The 17287-nt window shown below is 36.0% G+C and overlaps 3 protein-coding genes across 3 annotated transcripts; 1 reads left to right on the top strand and 2 right to left on the bottom strand.

The window, feature by feature from the left end:
* Nucleotides 1-1015: 1015 nt before the first annotated feature.
* On the top strand, nucleotides 1016-5621 carry LOC120344321 (6-phosphogluconolactonase-like). Its single transcript, XM_039413466.2, has 6 exons — nucleotides 1016-1151; nucleotides 1235-1355; nucleotides 4407-4552; nucleotides 4790-4999; nucleotides 5150-5290; nucleotides 5363-5621. Exons 1-6 carry the CDS (start codon nucleotides 1149-1151, stop codon nucleotides 5462-5464), a joined length of 723 nt encoding a protein of 240 aa, XP_039269400.2. The 5' UTR covers nucleotides 1016-1148; the 3' UTR covers nucleotides 5465-5621.
* LOC120344318 (uncharacterized) lies at nucleotides 5541-8335 on the bottom strand. The gene is made up of 6 exons (XM_039413464.2): nucleotides 7819-8335; nucleotides 7525-7604; nucleotides 7077-7189; nucleotides 6777-6983; nucleotides 6262-6331; nucleotides 5541-5833 (listed from the first exon to the last, which is right to left on the bottom strand). Exons 1-6 carry the CDS (start codon nucleotides 8333-8335, stop codon nucleotides 5720-5722), a joined length of 1101 nt encoding a protein of 366 aa, XP_039269398.2. The 3' UTR covers nucleotides 5541-5719.
* A 50-nt stretch (nucleotides 8336-8385) lies between these two features.
* On the bottom strand, nucleotides 8386-13302 carry LOC120344316 (uncharacterized). The gene has a single exon (XM_039413462.2). It carries the CDS (start codon nucleotides 11451-11453, stop codon nucleotides 9288-9290), a length of 2166 nt encoding a protein of 721 aa, XP_039269396.2. The 5' UTR covers nucleotides 11454-13302; the 3' UTR covers nucleotides 8386-9287.
* Nucleotides 13303-17287: the final 3985 nt, after the last annotated feature.

Raw genomic sequence — 17287 nt, 5'->3', positions numbered from 1 at the left:
ATATATGGCCTAATACAGAATAGGCCTTTTTGGCAGTTCATTGCAAGGTTTCCGTTCGCCTTCAAGTAGACTACGGCAGTACGATAGTTTACTAATCCATCATACTGCAGTACTGTCATATGCTCCTTGCATACAAAACTCAATTTTGCGATCGTTATGTACGGTACTTTATTCTTTTTAAAGTTTGTAAACACTGAAACATGTAGGTCTATGAATTATCATTTGAAATGATAAAAAAATCACTCATGTTCGCTGAACTCGATCCAGCAGATAAATGGACAGCAGATCATGAAATTCTAGCAAATAGTGGTTCTGTGGTTACGTCGGTACCTATATCAGTATATCCAGATATCAGTATATTGTTACAATAAGTAAACGATAGGCTATAGAGAGATGAAATAAATTTATTGATTCATATACACATCATTTTGGAAGAAAAAACAATTAAACATTGAAAATATATAAAAACTGTAGAATATTCAGTCATATTTTAGTTATGTTTATCACAATTCTGAATTCTGTTAATTTTCGTGGCGCACCTAGCAACTCGTCACTTTGCAGTTTTGGGAACCCCAGGATAATGTAACTTATACAAAATCAGTCTTTATTATTTTCCACATAATTTTTCTTCTTGTTGTAGTCTAAACGTATGTTTAATTCACATTATGGTGATGAATAAATATTATTACTTACTGTACTAGCCTTTCCCATTCCATCTTTTTTTTTTTTTTTTTTTTTTGCCAAATTTAAATCCATTGCCAATTCGGATTTATGATATTGATAGTTCTGGTTTATCCAAATATATTATTTAAATTTAGTTGCATGAATCCCAATTTTCCAGGTAATTTAGCATATAAGTATACATTGCATAGATAAATAATGATAAATTTTAAACAAACCCATTCCATCTTCCTCCAGCCTAGTCGTCAGAGAAAACAAAGCAGTGAGTTGTTGTTACCGGACCCGTCACTATTTTGGGACTCAATGTTGCCACCTAGCGGCCAACGACATCTGCGATCAACCGTGCAAAGGGGAATCCCCAGAGTCGATTGCTGACCATTTGTGACTTGCAAAATTTCTTTAGCAAAAGTCTGAAAGTGGATTTTACTCGTCTTGTTCATCTTTTTTTGTACCTTTCGTGTTGCAAGATGGTGAGTATAAGTTTTCTTCATATGTATTTCACTTACTAGTACCAATATTACTTCAGTTGGTTGTTAATTTTGATATATTTTAGGCGGGAGAACCTGAAGCAAACACACACATTCTTGAGCCCAATGAAATCGGACCATTCGTTTCTGAATGCATTGTTGAGGAAGCTCAGAAAAGTATATCAGAAAGAGGGATTTTCACTTTAGGTACGCTGTGATAGAGTTTGTGACTTGTCCTGCTATTGTTTTCTAAATTTAACATAAAAATCAATTGAGAAATTGATGCGGCGGTGTGGCTCAACGGGCTAAGCGTTAGGAATACGTTCGCCACCGCACCTATAATTACTCTGCGTGGGTTCGCAGGTTCGAATCCCATACAGCAGGCCTGGGCAAGCTCCGGCCCGCGGGCCGCATCCGGCCCGCGAGCAGATTTCTAAATTAAGACACTTACATTTTTTATTTACATATAAAATATACTTTGAGGGCAAATTTCATTAATGTAATAGAAATAAGCGTTTTGGTAGCTTTGTGTGTTTTAGATTAGACCATGGCATAGTACCAACTGCTATCTGTAGTCATCTTTGTCGCAACGATCAGCGCTTGTTTTTGCACGTGATTACTGAACAGCAGAGTAATCGAAGCGTGAATTTTGCGCGCGTAATTTCGATGAGTCGCGTTTTGATTCGTGTCCCAATTAAGAAGGATACAGTTAGGCTAGTCAGCTCTGCGCTACTCAGCGTTTCAAATATTGTAGAAGTAGTGGTATGTAGATAAATTGTTGAATTGCGCCCAGCTTTATTTTATTCTTTGTTTATCCTTTTATTTATGTAACTTGAACTGTAGCGTCAGTTCTAAACCTGTGCTAGATCTACAAAGTTGCAAAATGTCAGCCGAAAACAAGAAAAGAAAAGTTGACACAGAATGCAGAATTTTTAACAAAAGTTGGACAGCGAAGTATTTATTCACAGAAGTCGATGGGATAGCTGTTTGTCTGGTTTGCAAGGAGAAGGTCGCGGTTATTAAGGTTTTTAATTTAAAAAGGCATTTTGAGACAAAACATGCAAAAAAATACAAAAATCTAAGTAATAATGAAATGGCGCAAACAGCGGAGAGTATGGTAGCAAAGCTCGAAAAACAGCAAAGTTTTTTCACACGACTCCATGCATCTAATGATGCAGCTGTCATGGCCAGTTTCGTAATAGCTCACAAAATCGCTCAAAACAGCAAACCATTTTCTGAAGGGGAGTTCGTCAAAGAATGTTTAGTAGAGACGGCAGCAATTGTTTGTCCTGATAAAACAGATGCTTTTAAACAAGTTCCGCTATCGAGAAGAACTGTCACCAGAAGGGTTGAGTGTATCGCAGGAGATTTAAGAGATCAGTTGCTACATTATGTCAAACAATTTGACTTCTTCACTTTAGCGTTAGACGAGAGTTGTGATGTACGCGACACTGCTCAGTTGCTTATTTTCGTTCGTGGAATTACTTGTGATTTCAAAATTACTGAAGAAATAGCTGCTATAAGACCAATGAAAGGAACAACAACAGGTGCAGATATTTTTAGCGAGGTAGATGCATCCATGGATAAGTTGGGACTTAAATGGGAAAAATCGGCTGGAGTGACGACAGATGGGTGCCCAAATCTTACAGGAAAAAATGTGGGATTGTTGAAGCGCATGAAAGACAGAGTTAATGAAATTGACCCAAAGCAGCAGTTAGTGTTTTTACATTGTATCATACATCAACAGGTATTGTGCAAGTCAGTGCTAAAAATAAGCCATGTCACTGATGTTGTTACAAAACTAGTTAACTTCATCAGGTCTCGGAGCACTAAATCACAGACAGTTTATTTCCCTGTTGGAAGAGCAAGAAAATGAGCACACTGACATAGGATATCATACAACTGTGAGATGGCTCAGTTTAGGCAAAATACTGAAGCGAGTTTGGGACTTGCAGCAGGAGATTCGAGAATTCTGTCAAACAAAGAACAAGGATATTCCGCAGCTTTCAGATAAGAAATGGTTATCTGATTTTGCTTTTGTTGTTGATGTCACTGCTCTATTGAATGAGTTGAATTGCAAACTCCAAAGTAAAAACTGTTTGTGCATAATAGGCACAGCTTGGTAAAATCGTTCATAACGAAATTGCAGTTTCTTTCACGCCAATTACAGAACAATAATCTCGCTCATTTTCCCACACTCAACACAGCTACCACATCTGCAAATGATTTTTTGCAAAAGTACTCTACAATGCTAGATGCACTGCATGCTGAATTTTTAAGACGATTTGAAGATTTCCGATTAATTGAAAATAAAATGAGTATGGTCTCTTCTCCTTTCACCAGTAACGTGGAAAACATACCATCTGATGCACAACTCGAGCTTATTGATTTGCAGTGTGACACTTTACTTCAGGAAAAATTTAAATCATCTGAAATTCTGGATTTTTATTCCTCTCTAAATAAAAAAAGTTTTCCCAACATAAGGAGACATGCTCAAAAGATGCTAGTTCTTTTCGGATCCACTTATATTTGCGAGCAAACCTTCTCAGTAATGAATTTTACCAAATCGAAATTTCGGTCGTCTCTCACCGATGAACATCTTTCTGATTTGCTGAGAATATCTACGTCTGCCATTGAACCCGACATTCAAGGACTTGTTAAGGCTCAGCAGAGCATACACACGTCTCATTAAAAATAACAATTGTATTAGATTTTGTTTCATTCAATTGTGTAATAAAATACAATAAAAAACGCAATGTGGGTTGACTCAAATTAGTCCGGCCCGCCACTGCATTTTGATTTGCAATGTGGCCCTCGAGCAAAAATAATTGCCCAGCCCTGCCATACAGGGATGGTTATGTGCGAGAGGATTGCTGGACTCCTCGCCGTCGTTGGGTGGTTCACGACCGGCTTCCTCCACCACCAAGTCCATGCTTCCGAAAACAAACGATATAACTAATCCCATACCCGACTTGGAAGGGTAACCGGACGAGAGGCCGTGGTTCGCCATATGGATAAGCCGTCTTATCGACTTTCCTTTCCCCCGGGATAAATATGTAAATCCTATCCTAAGAGAAAATCTACATTGCATGTGTGTTTATAAATTCTTATGATTATCTGTAGTTTCCAAATATTGTTGCTGTAATGTGATGCAAACTGCATGGAATAGCATAGTCTATATTTTGATTTTACACAAAACATGGTGGTGCAGTCTACAAGGTTTTGAAGATATTGATCAACCTCCATTTCATATCAAAGGTGTTTCCGGTGGAAGTATCATTAACATATTGTCTGAAACATTAGCGAAAAAAAACAATGTAGATTGGGGGAAGTGGAGAATATTTTTTTGTGACGAAAGACATGTACCATTCACCGACCCAGAAAGCACTTTCACGCAATACAAAGTGAGTATATGTGTTACATATCAATTTTTTCCTTTGAATGGTGGTATACACATTACCACTCAAGATTCACTTATAATTAAAAAAATTTTATGAGGTACGGTCTTCTTATTATGTCACCATATATATATTTTGTTTATGAAAAATACCAAGCGCAGCACAGCTTACCTATATAAAAATCGAACGACCGTCGATTTATCGAATTACCGTATGTCAGGTGAAAAAAAGCTTATTTTCTAGAACAAAGTTATTGATGTTGTTGGCTATGAATCATCGTGGATTGTCATTGACCCCAATCTAACAGTGGAAGAATGTGCAGCCGATTACCAAACGAAAATACAAAATGTATTCAAATGTGGAACTGAATTTCCAAAGTTTGATATGCTGCTTCTGGGAATGGGGCCTGATGGTCACACTTGCTCTTTGTTTCCTGAACATAAGTTACTGGAGGTAATTAAAGTGAACTGTGCATTTTTACCTATTAAGAGTATCTGGACCATTCTTACTCTTGATATTTAGATATAAAGCTCAATACATTATGCTTAAGCGAAGTAGACAGATCTCCTTGGCGAGTAATTACAAGTTATATTTGTGTAACAGGAGAAAGATCTTATCATTGCACCTATGTCGGACTCGCCAAAGCCACCACCAAAACGAGTTACCATGACCTTACCAGTTTTAAACAATGCAAGAAATGTTATATTTATATCTGCTGGGGCAAGTAAAGCGGAAACAATTAAGGTAAGTGGCCAAGAAAGCCATTTCAGCCCTAAAAATTACCTAAATTAAGATCCTTTATATTTTTTATTACAGAAAGTGTTTGACAAATCATCTAAGTTGCCGGCAAGTCTTGTGAAACCTACAGATGGAATTCTTAGATGGGTGATGGACAAAGCTTCTGCAAGCTTACTATGATTTAGTTTACTGAGCTGCCATATCGATGCTCATGTAACTTTTTTCTTCAACGCTGACTTCACAATACTATAGTAAATGATGCAATTCTTTAAATTTTATTTTTGCATTTTCAATCTTGATTGAAGTTGATAAATATTCAATAAAAATTAGAACAGCAGGAACTTGTAAAGGTACTTTATAGGGGCATGTCATGTTGAATAAAAGTGCTATTGAGTTCGAAGAGAACAAAAATGATCAGTATCGCTATTTTCGGAGTTAATCAGGAAACTTTTTTCTCGCAATAGTCGTCATAACTGGTGAAGCTGCTTGGAGTCTTTTTCGAAGTGCGGGGAGCCATGACGCCAGCGATTCAGTTGACGATCTTCTCATCTACGGGTATAAAAATGACAAATTATTGGTTAACGCGTTGGGCTTCACTATGATCGCCGGCCGGGTTGAAATCTCTAGCCCCACCATCTATTTAGGCAGGCAACGCCAAATTGCTCCTTATGCGCCAGAAGTGTATGTAGCAATATGGAGGTAACTAATTTTGTTCGCCTACTTTACTACATCAACTTGTGTGAGGGCATATCGGCAGGGGGTTTATTCACTTGGCTAACACAGACAGTCCCTGAACTCGCAATAGAACTAAAATAAGGAAAAGTGGACACATACTACGGGAGTACCCAATCTCATTCAAAGCACAAGGCATTGTCATTTTATGATAGGATGAAAACATGGTTGCTTCAATTTTGATCTATATTACAAATGTTCTAATTCCAATACATTGAGAAATACACCTGTTAGTTCATTCTTACCTTGCTAACATCATGTCTCCAAACTTTTCCTGAGTCATTGACATATAGAACTGACATATAATCATAATATCTGATGTAGAAATAAAATGATGTTATATGAATGAAAAATTTTGATTCTGTTCTCGGGGAAAATATTTTTATTTGCATGGGAGTTAATTTATAGGAAGGTTGATTTGGAAATTTGTTCTGGATTTGACAATATATTTGAATCAAATGTCTAGAAACGCACACAATCAAATAATATTTACAGACTTCCCAAATCATAAAGTAACACGATTCAGTTAAAACAGTTTTAACATTATCTAAATTTGTAATGAAACGCATTAGGAAAATGCTTGTCATTGCTGGACTATTGATTGGTTGAGACTCTCTCCACCATTCGCAGTTCCAAGTTCACACATTTGGAATGATCGACTGGTGACTAAACAAGAGGTCAAAGTTCAATAGACTTTCCTCTTAACTGAGATAATAAATATGAATAATCGTTTTAGCACAATAGAATAAACAAGACCTACCTTACAAGATTAGTGGCGATACCCGATGGTAAGAAAAAATAAAATAATTGAAAATAAAATGGCAGTCCAACTACTCTCCATCGGACTTCAATTGTTTTCCTTTCTTCATAACTGGACATGTGTAAAACTTCTAATCTGGGACTTCGAAGGCAAAACCGACATATAAATCTGAAGCACCGAGCTATTCTTTTATATGAAGAAAGACCACTGCAAAACAGAGCAAAATTTAGATGTACCAGAAATAAGCTGATTGTACACTCAAATGAGAAATATTTTGTGTCATTGTCACCTGCGACTTACCGAAATACAAACTGGTTATTTTGTCTTCTCGGTGTTGTGATTAACAGCTCAATAGAAGGTGTGTAAATACTAAAGTCATGCCAAGAACTTCCTCTTGTTAACGACATTGGTAGCTGAATTGAATTGAACAATATAACACACAATTTTATGAATGGAAGTTCAACTATTGGAAGTACTATACGATAAGATTCATAAACTTTTATCCAGGGAATAGAATAGCAGATTAATCGTAAGTTATGTCGTTCTGTTCCCACTCTATGACGAGTATAGGAAAAGTCTTTTTTTGTTTCAGATGCATGCTATTGTATAAATTTTAAAATTACATTATTATTTTTCCATGAAATTATACCATTTCATGATTATAATAGTACTGAAAATTAATCTTCCACATATCATTACCCAGCAGTGTTTTGAATTTTGAAAATCAAATGAAATAGCATTACGATACCTGTTCGCGTAATTTTGTGTGCAAATTTCTTATCTTCTGCTTGGGGTTGTCTGCCGGTTCAACAACTTTATTATCATTACCTGTTTATATTCACAAAAAAGAAATTGTGCAAAAGTCTATAGGATAAATAGCCCAAAGGCACCAAAATTGTATATCTTTTTATGATAGGTAATCAATAATATAAAAACAATCTATAGGTGACACGGCATTATAGTATTACGGTTGTATTTATCTAATCAATATACACCAGAAATGTTGGTAAAATCAATTAATAATGTATTATGAAATTCTTACTTTTATTTTTATCTGATCTGCTTATTAGTCGCTTTGATTTCACAGATATCCATTGAATATGTTCATCTTTTCTATTCTCATCATTGAGTATTTGATAAGCAATTTTGGCAAAGCTAATAAGCACTTCTTCATTGGTAGAGGTGGAAAGTTTATTGTCTAGATGGGGTTTTGTCAAAGGCAACAGGTCCTTAACTCTTGTTCCCATATCACAGGGTAGAGTTATTAATTTATAATTCCCGATATATATTACTTTATCTGATTTTTGCAATTCTGAAGGATATTGCTCAGCTGGCAATATTTTCCTTGTCTTTTCCCTAGGTATATTTGTATCATTATCTGGAAGATACAAGACCTTCTCACATGAAGTTAATGCCGGTGCTGCCGAGAGGCAAGAACTTCTTAAGTGCAAAGATGTATATGACCATCTATTCTGAAGCAAATGCAGCAACAGCATCCGTTTATTAGCTATATTCCATCTTTGAGACAGAAGGCCAACTTTGTTGATATAAATCCCCATGTTTTTAGCTATAATTAAGTAAAACTACATGCCTAACAATTGTTCGAATATCTAGAATATTTAGACAAAGATGATGGTCATGCACAAGTTGCTATATTTTGTCAAAACACCATAGTATAGCTAGCACACACCAATACCAAAACATATGAAATGTAATCAAAACTGCTAAAAAATTTGGTAGTAGCAAATTGAACAATATGGCACAATAATTTGGTTACATACTTCCTAAAACAAATATCACATAGCTTATAGCATTTATTTGGGTTTCAAAAATGACTATAATATGAGTATTACAAGTTACAACTCCATATTCAATAGCAAACAAGATCAAAATTTGGGAGCATAATTATGGCCTGATCGTGGGTAAATCATAACATTCTTTGGAAAAATATGGCATAATATCTATTTAGATTAGGATGGCGAAAATTGAATAAATGACAAATTTAAAAATTAGATATTTTATATTTCAAGTGTTACATCTTATTCACACCACAATACATGAACACCGATTTTAACGATTTACAATATTCCCTCAATTGTAATATCAATGAACTATATGAAATTACTTTTAGTGAAAATTTGGCATTAGAAAACTGAATAATAACATAAAATCATAAATGTATCGTGTGATGATATTATGGAACACATAACTCGTATTTGCTGATTTTTAATATTCTCAACAATCAAGTTGGATTTCCAAGTTGTAAGTTTCAATTGTGATTGTAAATTTTTTTGAAAAACAATTCAATACATTTTTTCTGCTTCTGGTATAAAGCAGCATGGCATGAAATGTAGTGCATATGGAACAAAAGAATGAATATAAACTGTATTTTAGAAGTGAAAGTATTGAACTACAGCTTGTCATGTTTCCCAGTCTTCCCCTTATCAAAACATAGAACATATTCACATTAGTTTAGTAAATGAATCATTTTCAATAACATAAATGACTGGTTCAGTCTAATTCATCCATATCTGTCCATAAAGGCATAAATGATGCTAAAAATCGTTTACTCTTCATACTTGTTTCCTCACGACAATCTGGCACACTATTTGAATATCCCAATCCATCGAATTCGTAATGGTTGTCTATAGAACTTCCTGGGCTAATAATGCTATGATTTGATGATTTCCATTTGTCGCTGTATTCATGAGAATTATTTGGAAATATTTTAACCGGAGATGAAAACATGTTTTCGTCTGTAAAACTTCCAGACATTGGAGAAAGAAGATCAATTCCATCATCAGTAGTAGTTGATGTACAACAATCAGAATAGTTGCGATTCCTGGTGCGTTTGCTATCAAATGAAAATGTGTCAATATCATAGTATTCTCCTATATTTCTTTCTTTTCCATTTCCTTTTGCAACTGGGACATCCATACTTGGAGATACAACACCACTGTCAGCTGACAAAGTCGATTTCAAAGTACGCAAATCTATAAAATCTGGATATTGATTGACCTTTTCCACAGCAGCTCTTTTGACACTGTCAACCATATTTGTCATATCTTCAATGGTAATTTCTGAATAGTAATCAAGCAACAATCCTGGGTACATGTTGCAAAAATCTCTGAAAATATCATTCTCTTTGAGGTCATGGGTTTTGCTCTTAGAAAATTCGAAGACATATTGTAATATTGCAGTCAAATTATTTTTCAATTTTGAAGGAATTTCCAAACAACTTCCAATTTCAACAAAATTCTGTATCACATGCGATCCTTCAAGCCTAATTTTTTGTAGAACACCATTAGCTTTTTTGTCGCAAATATCATCATTCAATACAAAAGCAACAATCTTAACCAGGTATTTAACAAAAACATTTTTCTCGGAATCGGACCAAAAATATGGATGACTGAGAATCTTATCTATCGAAAACCTTTTTTCTGGTTCTTTGTAAATCATATTTTGTATCAAGTGATGAGCAAGTGGATCCGTAATCAGTTTCAAATTGTACTGCCCATGTAGAATGTTGTTCATACAGGTATCTGCAGCACTTTCTGGATCACCAAATGGATGCTTACCTTCAGTAATTATATAGTAAAACAACATGCCAAGCGGAGCGATATCAGATGCCTTGTTATACTGTGGTTTGTCTACCTTTCCTAATGCCTCACTAGGAAGCCAGCAAAGGGATCCACTACCGTTAGACAATTGTTGCTTCTTCGTTTCAGATCTGGAATGCATGCCATAGTCAGATAATATAGCATTTCCTGAGTTGGTAACAAAAACATTTTCAGGTTTAATTGCCATATGAACAACGTCACTACCATGTAGCACTGCAAGTGATTTTGCAATAGAGTGACAAAGTTGTTTGTACTCCAATGGTTGTTTGGTTGAGTCGAAAAGATACTGCCTCATTCTCATCACATACCTCAATGAATTCTCTCCCAACTCTCTCACTACATAGAAATGCGTTTTATCCTTCACGATAAAATAAATATGAGCAATGTGAGGCGATTTTGGCAAGGAAACAAGAGATTTAACATGTACCTCATTTAGCAGCAATGGAACACGTTTCACATTGATTTTCTTTATCAGAACTTCTGTGGTTTTATTCAGAATTCCCAACATGGAGGTGCTGAAATCTGGCCCATTACCCAGAATAAAATGGCTTTGATTCTCACAGTAAAAAGCAGAAGCATCGTTCGAAGATTTTGACTGCACAACTTTAATTGCACCTGGTGCCAATTGAGAGAGATGCTCGAGTCTTTCAGCCCATCTCGTAGATGTATACCTCCATGTGACATTCAAGCCATTGTCAAAATGATAGGGCACGGAAACTTTCAGCAAGCTTTTTTTGCTTCTGTTTACAACCTCTGTTGTCACCTGTGGCTGTTTCTTAGATTTAGAACGCTTCTTTGGATTTTCTGACTTGATGGAATCATCTTGGATGATTGGGTTCTTGAAAATCACCTTTTTCTTTTCCCTTGATTGGGACAAGAAATTTTGATTGCTCAAATCCTCAACGGGATTTAGACACAAGAGAATGTCGCCATTCTCAAAGTTATTGTCGAACGTTTCTACGGACTGCTTCTCTTTGCTCTGGTTCGTTTGCAAATTTGGACGATTGGTTGAATTTAAAGTAGATTTGGGAATAGATTGAGGTTTAGATGTTATCATTGGTGTTGCTTTAAATAGAATGCAAAATGTTAATGATTAATACTAAAACAGTTTTATTCTATTATTTCCGTGTAGATCCTATGCTACATCATTACATTGAGAAATACCGAAATATACTCTTACCAACTAGGATACCAATCAACTGATCACCTCAGTAAGGATTGGTACATCAGAAAAAGCTGATCGTTTTTTTCTTAGTTTAAATCAGGCGTGTGCAAACTGCGACCCGCAAGAAAAAATTGTGCAGCCCGTGGAGAAGTACCAATTTTGAATAGTGTGCCCGCAAAACGAGTTTTTAGTTTAGTTAATCTAATACGTGCGAGCAATTTCAATCCATTGGCGTCGCAAAGCCTATACCAGTACCTGAGTGGCATTGTCATATTAGCAAAACTAGCTAGTAAAATCCTGTTGCATAATACATATTGTTATAATTTTTATATAATAATGGAAGTATAATTTTTTGTGCCTGAAACTAATGGAAAGACCATCCTAAATGAAGGTGCGACCCACGGCTTCACATAGTTACTTGTATCTGGCCCTCCTGTAATAAAGATTGCACATCCCTGGTTTAAATAAATAAAATTAATTTCACATTAGAACAGTACGACAAGTTGTCCTATTTTGAGAATAGCCCCCTTAACGAGACAGTTTAGGCTTCCATATCGACACAAATTAGCAAACTGGCACTGAGCAATAAACTAAAAGAAATCACAATCTAGAAACGTAACCATTGGATTCTTTTGAAAAAAATAATCCGATTTACCAAAAGAAAAAAATTTACTGTTTGTAGCATTCTGTAGTTTTAGGCAAAAGAAGCAATTTTGTTCATGTGATGGCCAATGCACATCAAGATTGTTTTATATTATGTGACACAATCTGACGCATCTGCCATTGTGCAAGAGGCCCTCGTTTCAGATACAAATAGATTTCAGAATTTTGTTTTAATGAACCAAATATTGGGAGATCTAGGAATCGGAAAACTATGCCCTAATGCACAATAAATACCAATATTCAGGTATTGTTAATTTAAAACATAAATCATTTACAAATCCATGAATTGACTGGTTCAGTGGTTCTCAAACAGTGGGGCGCGCCCCACAATGGGGGCGTGATAAGTTTTTGAGGGGGTGAAATAATTAAAAATGAAAATATTTGTTAGATTTGATCTTGCCTGCTTTATTTTGGATATTTACATGTCAAAACTTTTCATTTATTTCACTATTCACGTTCCATCAACCTACAGACGTATTTCCGAGTTGTTTTTCGAATAAAACATCTTTTCGCCTTAATACCGTATCTGTTATTTGCAGCTTATTGCTAGCTGGTTATTTTTAAAGTGGGGAGCGAGAATCGACAAAGGCTTAAAAAGTTTGAGAACCACTGGCAGACTGGTCTAGTTCATACATTCGACAATTTAGCCTAAATCCTGTAATCATATAGCCTAGTTAGTTTATTTTCAGAACTCCATACCGGTACGGTAACATGATACAGTGATATAGCCTATTCAGATATTTATCAAATTCAATGTTATACAGTTTTTGCAGTTATAGGTTAGTAATATTACCGTACGTCCGTACAGTCGTACTATTATAACATTTTGTACTTGAAGAGTTATATCTTTGGGGTCCCATTGTCTATCTAGCAATTGACATTTTCTTGTTTTCACTTATAACAACTCTGTTTCAGTGTTTAGACTACATTTGGCATGAGGTTTTGTGAACAAGATTCATTTTTTCGAGCTATATTTCATGCCTGGTGATTGACATTACGAAAGAAATGCACTGTAAGCCTTCGGCAACCAAATCTTTCTGCAAAATGGAATGCTGATGCAACACTCAGACCAGCAGACACAAGACAGCTATAATAGAGTTTCGCGCAAACCGTGCAACAGGCCGACTCGGAAGCAATCATTGCTACTGTTAAGTTAGAGTCAAAGGTCATCCTAGATTTTACCAGAAGTTTCTATACAGTACAGCATAGGTTCTCAAAGTGCTCCGCTCCGCGAGAGTAACCCAGGGGCTCCGCGAGCTATTCGATTACTTTTCAAAATACTGACTTGGCTAATTTAAAACTGTTCCTAGAAGCAATACTAGCTTTGATGAAATTTGACAAATATAGCCTCGAAATATGGCAAAGGGGCGGAATTAAAAAATGACATTATTTATAAGCAGGAGCGCAGCCAGGATTCTTAAGAGGGAGGAGGTTCAAAATTGAAATCGGAAATTTACGCGCAACATTCTTGACGATTCAAAAAAAACGGATAACGAGATCTCTGTTGCGTAAAATATTCAATTCATGACCGATGCGAGCATCTAAAGGGTCTTGTCGTAATAATTTATTTGTGCTCATCGTTACTCACATTCGATTCGAAATTACTATTAGGATTACTAAAATGATAAAATACTAGTCTAAAATAACATAAACTGCGTGATAAACTGCTAACTATAAATAAAATGGAGTCGTATTTTTGCGATTTTGGGATTTGTTAAACTTTATTTGTTCTTTCGCACTCGAGATTATTTTTAAGCAAGATGTCGCCGTTTGAAAAATCACAAGGTCTTGGCAAAATACGAACGATAGAAATTTATTTTAGTGCATGCGGCTCTGTCGGTAGTTTCAGAAAGGAAAAATGGTACATCGCACGCATAATTAAATGACTGTGTTTCAATTTCGCAGTTACTACGATGAATAACCGAAAACCTAACATAACACCAAATTTTATGATTTTCGATGTCTATAACAGCGTTTTTATTCTGACGTGAGTCTGCTGAAACAAAACTTATAGTGTTATCTTCCATATTAAGTTTTAGTTTAATATTTTAGAAGGCCGCTTTTTAATCAAGAAATTTGAATTGCAGATTTACCTCTTTATTAACTATTATTTTTAGCATTTCGTCGTCGATGATTATAATATGGTAACATGTTTTTCACATTGAACTCATAATTCCCCACGAGAAAGAAAAAGCAATTATCATCGTCATTGTGGAACAATACATGCATATGCCGAAGGAAATTTTTTATTTAGGGAGAATAAACACCGGCGTAAAGATGTTTGAGGTTCAAAAACACGCCATGCTGACGAAAACAATCGGCGATTGTAACAAAATGCAATCGCGCACGTTATTAGCAGCCTTTTAAGTCTTTCAAAATTGTCAAGAGGGGAAAAGATTCGACCCCTAATTTATTAATATGTTTGTCATGTGTCAAATTTATAGCTTTAGTATATACAATTTATCTTTGAAATTTAGATTTATTTATGACTTGTATTAACCCTATTAAAAGTGTTTAGTATTTAAATTGAGTAAAGTACGTTTAACTTACTCAGGAATATTAATCAGAAAGTAACAATTTTAACATTTATTTTGGGGCTCCGTGAATAATAGTCAACCTTTTCAAGGGCTCCGCAACGCCAAAAGTTTGAGAACCCCTGCAGTACAGTACCGGTACTGTATATGTAGGCTCACCATACGTCCCGCTTCAGGCGCAACAGCCCCTCTTTTTAGCATCTTGTCCCGCCGTCCCGACAAGTCAGCCAAAAGTCCCGCTCTGGCGTTCAGCTAACCAGCATAATACACGAACATGCCCTCGTTACTATTGTTGCTGTTTAGCGCAACGCTAGCTTACTTACTGAGGGTGAATACGTTATTTCGTTTGTTTCGTTGTTTCCCGCTAACATTGTTGGCGAACTTATCACAAGTAAAATCCAATCTCATTGGTCCTGTCCGGACGTTCACGTGAATGTAACATTGAACAACGTCTCTACAGAAAAGCATGCTTGGGCGAATAAGTAAATCTCAATGCTTGAAAACGGCAGACTATTTCATTATTCGGCACCATTACATTTGAACCCATGACAATTGCACCCGTATACTATTGAACCTATGGAATTTTTTTTTCACGGATATTTGTCATTTATTTGAACCCATACTGACCCAAACCAGCACCCTCATATAGATTGAACCCGCGGACATACGAGTGCAAATCAACGACTAACATGGTGCAAATGTACGGTCACCCATATTCTCTATTACTTTTTCTGTACATAAAAAATTCTAAATTCGGATCATTCGTTTCGTTAGCGTCTATTCCTTTGTATTTTTCAACTGAACCCGATATTTAGACAGAGAATATGCCCATGAACTCTCGGTGACAATATGGTCAATCGGACAGCCGGCTTTAAATGTAGGCCTATGTGGTAATATCGGAAACTGTAAAGTTACAGGATCACAGCTAAGAGGTCGTGTCTTTGGAGGCGTCCTGCTTTGAAGTCAAAAAAATATGGTAACCCTATGTATATGTAATATGGATGTTTTTCACTGAACTGGAAAAACATGTAACGATCTTTTCCTTCGTTTCGCGTTGTCGCACCGCGGAAAATTTGATCGCCGCCATCTTGGCATTAATGCTTAGGATAGGATAGGATTTACATATTTATCATAAAGAGTGCGATAGTCAAACGCGAACAAATGGTTAATAGTTACCGATATTAGATTTGTTTTCTTACATTGTAAACGAGAGCGTTATCGGGGCACCTCACATTGTGAGGCCGCACGAGTAATAAGGGGTCTTCAGACGCACCGCTGATCAATATGTTTCTCCCATTGCCGAAATCATTCAATAGTGTTATTGTCGCAGTTGAGATAGAAATGAAAGTGGCAAATAACTGTATTTCCACCCCGCTTTCGTGAAGTAGTGCAATTTTATTTATTTATTATTTTTTTATTTATTTTATTTCTAAATTTATAAAGGTTTTATTAAGTTTCATTGCATCTGTGTTTGGACTACCATGCGTTTCGCCAGATTACTGGCGTGCGTAATTAAAGATTGCGAAGGTGGTCAAAATAGTATATTTTCATCGAATAATTGTAACGAATTGTCGAATATCGGGTTGAATTCAGGATTTTTTCCCGACTTTAACTTTAGGGTCGGCTTTGCTATTTCTTGTCACCGCTTGTAAATTAACTGTACAAATTTTAAGCTGGAAATATTATCATTTTGACGCAGGAATGTGGATATATATGAAGACGATAGTTAACCTTCTCGATTTTACTTTTCAAATAAATTTTTACTTTTAAATAAAATGGTATAACCTACCATTTGTGAGAATATTTATATGTAGATAACAATGCCTTAAAATCCCGGGATTTTTAGACAATAATTGCGGGATCGGGATTGACAAAAACAGTCCAATTCCCGGGATTACGGGATCGGGATTTCCCGGGGTCCCAACCCTACTGTGGTTACAGCAGCAAAATTTCACCCGTCATTGGTTTCAAATTTGCCATTGGTATGTGGCAGCTAAAAAGTCAGTCGCCACTCGTGCTCGCCATGAGTATTGAGTCAGTTAACCATGATTGAGTATGGCCATAGCGCCATGGTTTGGGAATACCGGCATGGTTTTGCGGCAGCTCCAGACGCCGCGAAATACTTAAAACTGCATCTTGACCAACATTCGCGTGAAACAGCTTTAGCAATTTAAATTATACATCTTCTGCGCATACTAGCCTATTCCTTTTTCTCGTGCACTGATATGCCAAATTCGCTGTATAATAATTGGTATATCTACCAATTAGGGAAGTTATAATCTGATACTGGAATCACTACGGAAATATGTTTAGAACAGCAAAAGCGACTTTCGTGAATTGCCGTCATGCAGGCATGTGTGTTGGCGTTGCTACTTTCTTGTATCACAGAAGACAGGAAGAGGTTTAAGAAACCGGTTAATAGCTTTTCTAATACCGAAATGTCATTTATTGGGCCCAATAACTGAATAAGTGCAATTATAACCCTGTGTCACTAAGACTAAGTAGGCTAGCCGAACTACTTCTACCTAT

Source organism: Styela clava, chromosome 5 (genome assembly GCF_964204865.1).
Source record: "Styela clava chromosome 5, kaStyClav1.hap1.2, whole genome shotgun sequence".
NCBI lineage: Eukaryota > Metazoa > Chordata > Ascidiacea > Stolidobranchia > Styelidae > Styela > Styela clava.
Note: the sequence above shows the minus strand (reverse complement) of the source record. Positions and strands in the feature narration are given on the sequence as shown.